General features: G+C 30.8%; 2 protein-coding genes across 2 annotated transcripts in view; both read right to left on the bottom strand.

Moving 5' to 3' along the window:
* Positions 1–1,197: 1,197 nt before the first annotated feature.
* LOC105623412 (45 kDa calcium-binding protein) lies at positions 1,198–4,716 on the bottom strand. Its single transcript, XM_012204804.1, has 5 exons — positions 4,699–4,716; positions 3,171–3,645; positions 1,968–2,231; positions 1,709–1,890; positions 1,198–1,377 (listed from the first exon to the last, which is right to left on the bottom strand). Exons 1-5 carry the CDS (start codon positions 4,714–4,716, stop codon positions 1,198–1,200), a joined length of 1,119 nt encoding a protein of 372 aa, XP_012060194.1.
* Positions 4,717–7,760: 3,044 nt separating this feature from the next.
* LOC105623411 (sodium-coupled monocarboxylate transporter 1) overlaps positions 7,761–10,681 on the bottom strand; it is a 4,759-nt gene continuing 1,838 nt past the window's right edge. Inside the window, exons 4-8 of the mRNA XM_012204803.1 lie at positions 10,318–10,613; positions 9,412–9,630; positions 9,105–9,288; positions 8,402–8,689; positions 7,761–8,006 (exon numbers count right to left, since the gene is read on the bottom strand). Of these exons, the coding sequence (XP_012060193.1) occupies positions 7,761–8,006; positions 8,402–8,689; positions 9,105–9,288; positions 9,412–9,630; positions 10,318–10,613 (1,233 nt within the window). The remainder of the gene's footprint in view (positions 8,007–8,401; positions 8,690–9,104; positions 9,289–9,411; positions 9,631–10,317; positions 10,614–10,681) is intronic.

The raw sequence follows: 10,681 nt of genomic DNA, 5'->3' as shown, positions 1-10,681 counted from the left end.
AAGTAAGTCTTCTAGATAGTTTACGGCCGAGTCACAATGAGAAGTCGTAAAAGAGATCTATGAAAGGACGGATTTTGTAACCCTTCATTATCGTATTATCATTGTTCATTCAATTAGCAAGTAATTATTGATAATTCTAATCTTGATTAAAGGATTTTATTGAATTATTTCTTCGCGAATTAACGTAACACAACTTGTCTACAATTGTAATAATTATAATAACTGGTGTCTACTTAAATGATATATTCTACGTCGTAAAGACTATCACAGATACGTTCTAAAAGCCTACAATTTTTATTTGCGCGTTAAGTCGATTAACGTTCGTAAAAAAAAATTCCATTAAAGTTTGCTAGTGTGTACCCTGTACAAATTGATTAATTAACTGTAATTGGTCTAATCTCTCATTAACTTCTCATTAACGAAAAAATCATATTGTCTAATCTCTCAGTACGAATGTTGAAGAAATTTTTCTCTTTAATTCTCTCCCTCCTTTAATCTTTTAAATTATGTTTGTTTACGAAAAGAAAGATTTTGCTGAAGTATTTGAAAATTTAGCTAGATACATTTTGATGAAAAGATTCTCATAATATTAAAAGTCTCATTATATAGTCTCATAATATTAAAAAATTTTTATATTCAAATTTATGCAGATTTCCTAGCGAGAAATGATGAACTTATTGAATTAATGTCAATCGATGTCGAATCAATGTTCAATTTACGGTTATTTTTTGTTCTGATAAAATATAAATTTTCTTTTTGAAAATTATTGAAGAGAAATCTTAGAAATCGTAGATATTTCAGAATTTTCACATAAATATTTACATAAAGAATTCTAAAAAAGATGTTGACTTTTTCAGCACTTCTCTTATTTCACTATAAAAAATTTTTTTAATTATATAAAATTTATAAAAAATTCTAAAACTTATTTAAAAAATTAGAAAAATTATATAAGAAATTTTTATCAGGATACAGATCTAAAAATAATTATGTCGGATCATGTGAATAATTATTTTGAATTATCAAATTGATTGACTTTAAAAACTTTTAGCAGCATTATCATCATGCTTAAACATCCTAGTCCTTAAGTATTTTAATGACCCCACATTATTTCAAATTATCTGTATCTATCTTACTTTTTATATAATTTATTTTATATACTTCAGCAAAAACCCTTCTTTTAATTTTTGTCTTCAGAAATTATCGGAACTCGTCATGGAAACTTTTCTCGGTGTCTACCATTTTGCTGTCGAGAAATAAGTCCATCTTACTCAGAATTTCCAGAAGATCCAGTTTTCCGTCTAAATTCGTGTCCGACAGGGTGATCAAATGTTGAGCTTCTTGAATAGCATGTCTGGGATTTCGCGGATCGATATACATCTACAAGAAAAATTTTAGTTTTATCGTAAAATCTAAAAAATGTATTTTTACGTAATTAAAAAAAGATATTTATAGCAATTCTTAGAAATGTATAAAATATGCTTCAATTTTTCGACATTTAATTTTAAAGCGATTACAAATGTTTAAAAGTAGACTCTCGCAACATATTTTGTAAAAATTGCTTTCCTCTTCTGAGCATTCATATGTACTGTCGATCAAAAGTTTAAAGTCACATATACAAGATTTAAAAATAGTGCTGTTCGTTCATCGAACCGCGGAATTGTGCATCTCCCTTCGTCCCTTATTAATATATTTACGCTCTATTACTCACCAACAGTTCAGTTCGATCCGCTTTCCCGTTTTTATTCTTGTCAATCAGATGTCGAAACTCCTTACGCCTGTCTTCGCTGCCTCCTATCGCTTGCTGTCGATCTTCGCGTAAATCTAGACCGACCCCTTCTGATGGTAAATCCGAAAACTCATCTTCTGTTAGTTGCTCGTCTCCGTCCCGATCTAAAGGTACATGGACCACGATTATCGTCAATTTATTAATTAAAAATAAAATAAAAATAGAGAAGACAATTCCCTACCGAATTTTTCAAAGAGGTCTTCTACCATTTGCAAAAGAGCTCTGTGACTGCTCTCGGGATGTGTGAAAGCGAGAAATTCGTCTAGAGCTAACTTTTCGGGATCGTTCCTAGCAGCTTCAGCCCATCGCGCTCGATCTCTCATTATGCTCTCTTTTAATGTTCTCGGCATCTCGCTATGCTTCTTGTCGTGGGAATTTATGTATGTCTCGGAGAAACCATGGGTTCTCAGAAAATAAGCGTGATATTCTTCCCATGATACCTCACCTGCAATAAATATTGAGAAGCAGTCAATAATATTGAATATTTTATCAATATTTTCCGGAAATTTTAGAATATTCTCAAAATACTTGTGATATGTTCAATTGAGGCTCATAATTGTAGAAAAGTCCATAAAATGTTTTTTCAGATTATTATTGAATAGTCTTACAATATTCTTTGACGATTTAATGGAACATATTCTATATTTTCTAAATAAGTAAAGCAATTATTAATTACTGAATTAAATATGTTACAAATAGTCTTAGAATGTCCTGCTTTGTACGTATCTTTTAAGAATAATCCAAAATTCTAAGAAAATCTTTATAAAATTTATAGAATGTAACTGTGTTATCCGGATACATACTAGATTTTACTGTTTTTTTTATTTTTCTGAGATCATATGAACCGTCACAAGAATTTCTTTCTCCAACAGTTAAATTTTTAAAATAAAAATAAAATAAAATAAATTATAATAAGAAATAAATAATAATAATAAATTAGTTTAATATAATCAATTATGTATTCATATACAATATATCTATTAAATTATAACTATATATTGTATCTATGTATAAATATTAATTATTTATTATTAATCAACTAATTTGTCAAACAATAAATTAATTAATAAACTCAAAGAGATTAAGTAAGTGTGTTTTATCATATTAATTTTACGCTATAAATACAATATGCACCCATATTATAGCGAAAATGTGGTTTCCTTTGATATTTCGTGTCAATATTTAATTCAACAGATCAAAATAAAAATGTAGAAATTACACTCGTCAATTATTCTTGTGCAATGCTATATGTCGTAGATTGAAAACCACTCGTGCCGAATACAATGTCATCGGGAAATAAAGCCATTCACGTGAATAACGTTAGTTAAGCTCCAATTGATTTTAATTAACACTTGTGCAAACCGCACTGCAATCAGCTACATACCATTTCTAGGATTGTTGTCGATTGCAGTGAATAGACCGACGTTCTCTCGCATGGCGCGCGTGATATGCTCAGTGATTTTTGCATGGATCCATTTGGCTAGTTCCTGGATATCCAACAATTCGTTCTCGTCCGTGTCTGCTCGCCGGAAAATGTCCTCGAGAAGGCTTCTCGGATCCTGACGATTTTCCACCTCTACAATTTGTATGGTCTCGTCGTTACCGCGTCGATCGATTCTCGCATCCTTGAAACCCGCCAAATTCTTTTTATCGGCCGTTACGGCCTCCAACTCGAAGAACAAGCTATCCATCGCGGCTCCCTCTTTATCCCGGTTGCTCGGGGTCGATAAACTTTTCAGAGGCACGCTTTTGTTGTACTTGACAAATAGAAGCGACATATAAATCACAAGCGGCACCAGGATGGTCCAACGCAGGAACCGTAGACACGTCAATTCCTGCTTGCAGAACGCTCTTCGTACCTTTTGAGGAAATTTAATCTTCACTTCTTCTAGTAAGTTTAATTTATGTTATTAAAGAAAAAATATAAGTAAGTAGAAATAAGGTTGCAAATATGGATAATTATTTAGATATAGAAGAATAAAGGAATCATATTTTTTAAAGAACTATCAGTGAATAATAGTAGGTTAAACTCTAAACTGTTATATAAATAAAATCAAATTAAATAAAGAAGCATCAGATCGAAATTAAAGTAGATCTTGGTATATCTAATAATATTGAGGTAAATCTAATTTTTAAAAACATCTTTCAGTTATACAAATTGCGCGTCAATTACTATCAGACTATAAAATGCAATCATAAGTTGGAACTGAAGTAATAATATTACAAATTAAATTGATTATCAATTTAATAGTATGTGTGTGTGTATGTGTGTGTGATGCAAATAAGCATCTTACAATATTGCACAGAATCTGTTGAGAAAAATATTAGTTCAGAATCAGTGAATAATGCGATAAAAAATTCAGATTGACATAGAATTCAGATACAAATTATAGATTAATGGATTAGTAATTATTTAAATAAAACGGCATTATTTAATTATAATCAAAAACATATTAGAAATACTAATAATATTAAATTAACAATAGCAACAATGTTAAATTTCAGAAATATCAGTAAATAATTTAAATAAAAGATAATATTTGACGTATAAATGTAATAAAATTGAGGGTCTTTATAAAAGTTAGTACTTTTAATTATATAAATATATTTTTATATTAGGAAAATTACAATAATAGTTATATATTTATAATTTCTACGTTAAATGTACAAATTTTTATAATATTATATATTTTTATAATATATCACGTATATTCTATTTTTATGTTCATATATGTATTAATAACGTATATGTAAATATATTTTTAATAGAAATTAATAACGTATATGTAAATATATTTTTAATAGAATCCCAAAAAAATAACAACTTACTATACTTGTAATTTTACTATACATGTAATTTTTTTTACAATGTAACACTCCGGTAAAACGTTAATGATTTCGTTCTTACTCACAAGATGAGCTAGATACATCTTGGCTACGTAACACGGTGACCCGAACCGCTTTCTAATTCCCTCTTCGTTTTCTCCGTCAACCGTGAGCCGGCGAAATTTCCAATTTTCTCGACTCCATGCAGCGAGGATCGATCTGTCGTCTATCCGTCACTACCGCGCGCGTCTGCATATATAATCAAACGTGAAGACACCCTTCGATTGTCGATAATAAACAGGCAAAGAGTTAATCGCAGATCGGAGGACGTGGGAGCAACTCTCCCGGCGAGAGCTATGTAGCAATCTCCTTTAATCGTCCTGAGAAATTAAATCCCTCACCGTCAAGACGAAACACCTTACACGCCAAGTCGGACACCCTTGATAGAACACTGACGATTCGAGCGCGGCTCCGCGCATCTCCGTTTCACGTAGAATTCGAAGACGAATCGACGATTTCACGAGTTTCCACTGTCATAGAGAATGGATCTGATTCGTATCAACGTCGTGGATGTCTTGCGAGCGCGGACAGGCGGCCTCACTTCGCGGAGAAACAGCCGTACGCTGCCAGACGGGCCGCACACCGCGTATTGATCCACTTTCACTGTCTCGTTCTCCTTCTCTCTTCTCTCCACAATAACATAAACGATGTTTCACATACGTTCACTATGTACTCAGATACTTTAACGGGACAATGATACTTGTACTCAGTCGGTACCAGATGTCTCGATATTCCATTTTCAATATGCAAAACTATCTAACGGAAAACTATCTAACGGAAATGTTTTATTTTGTTATTACATCAAGTAGAATAGAATTTGTCTGATTAGATGATAGCTTCTTATAGAAATTTAATACTGAAAGGTAGAGATTAATTATTTACTTTGAGTTATTCAGTGCTTTTAGTAATTAAAATAAGTAATTATTATCTTCCATTATTAAATTGGCTAATATTAACATAGATTCTAACATAGATTTCTATAAAGAGCTATAAAGAATTTCCATGTAACCGAAATCTTTTTTTATTTTCAAATACGGTCAAAGTAATTCTAAAATAAATTATTTTAATAGCTTAATGTTCCGAGTTACTGAAAGAGACTTTAAAAAAGATTTCTTATTATTAAATCATTTATAAATTTCATTTATAAGAAAATATTTAATTCAAGATAGTTGATTATTAATTGATGATTTTCATTAATCATGAATTAAAGAAAAAGTTCATGCGAGTAGATGTTAGATAGTCTTGTGTAAAAAATGATTAATAAAATAAAGATACAAGTTAGTCATTTTAATCTTTATTTTGGATCTTCAGTATAATATTGAACAGTTAATAAAAGAACTATTTCGTTTCATAATAAAATCAGTAGAATTGTCAAAATTTTTACACACAACTATTTAATGGGTTTATAGATTCACATAAACTTGTCTTTTAATTTATTTCTAGAGTCTAAGATTATCACACATAAAATGATAAGCTGCACAATCATAGCATAAGGTCATTGGACTGAATATTTTATATAAATTAACATGATGTTTTTATGACGAATATTCATTAATCCAAGGACTTTATGCTTTTATGTCATTCTGTATGTGGCTTTTATTTTTTTATATAATATTTCATCGTTATAATTCATCGTATAATTACTAAATCGATTTTTAAGATTATAATTATTGTTCCACGTTTTTAAATATTTTATTGATCTATATTTTTAAATATTTCTTGTTCCACATGTATTTACAAAAAACAAGTACATAATATTTTAACATTTACTTTAATCCACTATTCAAAAACATTCATCAAACATGCTTGTCTTGTTAATAAATTATGCGAAAGCAAAGATAAAAGTACAATGGAATAGTCAAACATTTTTAGTACGCACTGAGTGTATCTGTCTTCATGAAATAAGAATTCTTAAAGCGAAACAATATGCAAGGTGTAGAATAATAAAGTAATTCCAAAAGTAAAATCGTTCATATATCAAATAAAAAGAAAGAAAAAAACTTAAATAATCTTTTCTGATTTATTTAATATTTAATAATGAAAGTAGAATTATGGTTATTTAATGACGTATTTTTATGATGTATAATATATAAATACGCTGAATATACATATAATCTAAATTTCTTGCTATCTTGTGTTTATATGGGAAATTAGCTAGGAAAGTCAAATCACATTAGTCAGAACATTATAAAAAGATGCGCAAAAAATAATACAAATGCGTGTAACATTTTATTCGGCACATTATATAGTAATATTTTTAATAATAAAAAATTCTCTCTCGCTTGCTCCGTCATGGTAATATTTTTGGAGAAAAAATTTCAAATCGCCGCAATATCTGTTATTTTGTCAGTTATTTTGTCAGTTACTCACGGATCGCTTTGCGCAGAAAGAAAAATGTTCATCAGGTGTTAAAAAAATAAAACTCTCTGTATATATATATATAATTCTGTCAAACTACCTTTGTATTGATTATAATTAACTAAATTAATCTCGTGGTGCTATATAGTATTGCAGAACCCTGGATATTCTACTCAACAAGCGCACAAATAGGAACGCAGAGTGTGTCTTGAACAATATCCGGTAAACAGCAAATAATATAATATTACATCAATATTATAATTTCTCATTTAACAATATAAATTGTAATATAACAGATATTATACGATAATTATATTATTGAGTATTATAATATTGTGTAACGTTACTGTTAATTGATGTTTACTGGGTATAGCTATCTTTGAACTAATACTGGCAAGAAAAACTGTAGAATTATGAACAATTCTTTCCAGAACGAGTAAAGAGACCTCTACTCGTTCTAGGCTTGGAAAGAATTAGAGAAGGACTACATTTTTCTTTAAATGTTTCTGCAATATTTGTCGATGCAGTCTGAGAACGGATTTTTACGCCCTTTCGAAATGGCGAACCCTCTAGGGATAAATATCCTGTTGGACAATTCGTCCTTTCGACCATTTGCTATATCATTCGATGAATCGCTCGCAGAACTAGACTACTTTCTCGCGGGCTCGGTATCTATTTATCGGGTTCCCCCGGTTCATGTGATTTTCACTGATGATCTCTCGCAAGAAGGTCATTTCTTGCAAACTTCCGTTTGCCGAGGCTTTTCGTCTTCCATTTCGAGACCGAAGTTCGCGATACCTTGGACATTCGTGGAGGCGCAAGGTTTCGTCTGTATGCGGAACACGGCTGCGATCGGCGGGCTCAGGAAATCCTGATCAATGTCGGCGGGATTTTGTGCGCCCGTCGCAAAACTCACCGCCAAGCCTACCAGCATGGTCAACATGCAACCGATTGCGCTATACCATAGATAACTGGTCTGTAAATCATATCACGCGTAAGATTTATCTCATTTATCAATATAATAATCTTAAATAAATCTGTCCTTTTGCATAAAGAAATTAATGTGAAATAAGTCGATAAATTATACGAAAAAAATAATAAATTGAATACTTAGCAAGAAAAATTAAAGTTTAAAATAAATAAATCTGTTTACGACGTATAGATAATTGTGCAAAGTCTAATAAATTAAAATATAAAATTAAATAAATAAGTTAAAAATGTTGATCTCAAACATTTCATACTTTACTAATAAGCATTTAATTGCAGAAATTGCAATTTTAATTTATTCTTATAGTGAATGGAAATTCTGAGAGATAATTACGTGTAATACAACGTAATTACGAACCATGCCTTTGAAAAGACAAATCTCACCTTGTATATAGACGAAACTTCATCATTGAAGTTATGCTCGAATTGATTGAGCACAATTGTGGTCTCATTTATGCAAGGACAACCTGCAATCGATATAGGCTTGCTATCCAATCGAATCTGTCCGTTTACAGCCGCAATTTGGGCACCTAATCCAATCCATAGGACGACTATTAAACTCGTGATGGCACCTACTATTGCTCCTTTAGCATTAGCCCATGGTACAAACATACCCAAGGAGAATAATCCTAGAGTCACCCCGCCAACCATGCCGTTAAAAGATAGCGCAACCTAAGAATTACAACGACTTTGTCAATAATGCTTTTCGAGTTCACAATGTGTAATTTACAGCGCGATAAGAAAGAAAAGATGAAATTCCTGAACTTATAAAAATATAAATCATACGCATCGTATAAAATAATGATATTGTATGGAAAGAGAGAATTACGCTTAAAAAATTTTTATTATATTTTTTTAAATTTTTCTTAGAATATTTTATCTATTTTCAGAATTTTTGTATAATTTCTGTAATAATTTTAATAATTGCTTTATAATTATTTGAAAAATTTCTCAATTTTTTTAAATTGGAACATTTCAAAAAGCTAAAGAGTACATCTTTTATAGAATTCTTTATGTATATGAATTAAAATGCAAATTCAAAGATTTTTCGAATACACGAAAAACGCAAGCAAAACACGTAAATTACCTGCAAGACGCTACCAAGACGCTCGATGATGAAGACCAGCGCGAAACTGAGAGCTCCAAAAAATATGCTAATCCATCTGGCGTAAATGGCACCTTTACTTGCTGGCAAGTCTATTTGGAAGAGTCCGCGAAGAATATCTTCGCAGGTTATCGCTGCTAATGAGTTTAAGGCACTCGCCACAGTTCTGAAAATACAATTCAAGATATTTTCAAATCAATGACTTCTCGAGCTGTAGTTCAGAATAAATTTATTTCCCATTAGATATATTAATTGTATATTAATTGTTTGCTTGAAATGTTCTACGAACCCGAGAGACGCGGCGAAGATACCAGCTACGAAGAATCCGGGCATTCCATGAAATCCCCCCAAGAAATTCATCACATACAGCGGAAGTATTTGATCCTGGCCGCTTATATATCCGGCTGTTAAAGGATCACAGTCTTTGTAAGCGCTATACAGCACCATTCCAGTCAGAAAATTCACGCTATAAATTACGATCATACTGAACGCAGACACCCACAATGCTCTGTAAGAACGTCATTTAATTAATAAACTAAAAAATAAAGACAAATTGTATAAATTGTATAAATAATATTGTTTGCCCGATAATTAAATTCATTTTCGTTACAAATATTTTGTTAAACGCAGTTGATATTATGTGTATTATTGTAAAGACAATTAGGTAAAATCAAAGTCAGACATTAATAAGATTAACATATTTAATAAAAATTAATTAAATTATTACATAATTAGATTATTATATATTGAGAGACATACTAAATTTTCTAAAAGACAAATTATGCAAATTTCTGAATTTGATAGCACTTTCTTAAGTAGAATCGATATATGTTGCTAATGACAATTAAGTAAGGTCGAAAGATCAGATATTACCACTTACGAGAATTTAGATCTTCAAAAGAATTCTTATCGTAATAGATCATAGACGTAGATTAAATGGAATGACATCATTTCGCATGCAAGTCAATATTCTTAATTTGCAAATTCAATCATTAATAATATATCAATGTTGTACTATTTAAACGTAGAAAACTTTGAAAAATAAAAATTTGGGTTGCTAGCTTTCAATTCGTTTGTCAAATTTTTTATAAGTAAGTATATTTTTCTATTATATTTCTTTATCCACCTTCATTCTTTTTCTTTTACAAAAACTTTAAACAATGACTACACAAATTGATTTCGTATAAACACTTACATCCTTACTTGTGAGATGCTCTCGACACTGAGATATTTTTGGACGGACGCCTGGTTGCTGCAGAACATGGTGGTCCAGTAGAAAGTACCACCGATCACAACACTCCAGAAGCTATGCCGTACTGTAGGACTAGGATCCATATTAAAAAATTCCATCCGGCCAGATTTTGCGTTCTTTTCCCAAACGCTCGTAATTCCGCTCTCCCAGGATAATCCGTAGCCCAAGATGAGGAATAATGAGCCAATAAGAACGACGGCTTGGAAAGTATCGGTCATTATCACGGCTTTCATACCACCCTATCAATCATACAATATATAATAGCAAAAAAAAATATATATATATATATATATATATATGTGTGTGT

This window comes from Atta cephalotes (genome assembly GCF_000143395.1).
Source record: "Atta cephalotes unplaced genomic scaffold scaffold00057, whole genome shotgun sequence".
NCBI lineage: Eukaryota > Metazoa > Arthropoda > Insecta > Hymenoptera > Formicidae > Atta > Atta cephalotes.
The sequence above is the reverse complement of the archived record's forward strand: the minus strand, read 5'-3'. Positions and strand labels throughout refer to the sequence as shown.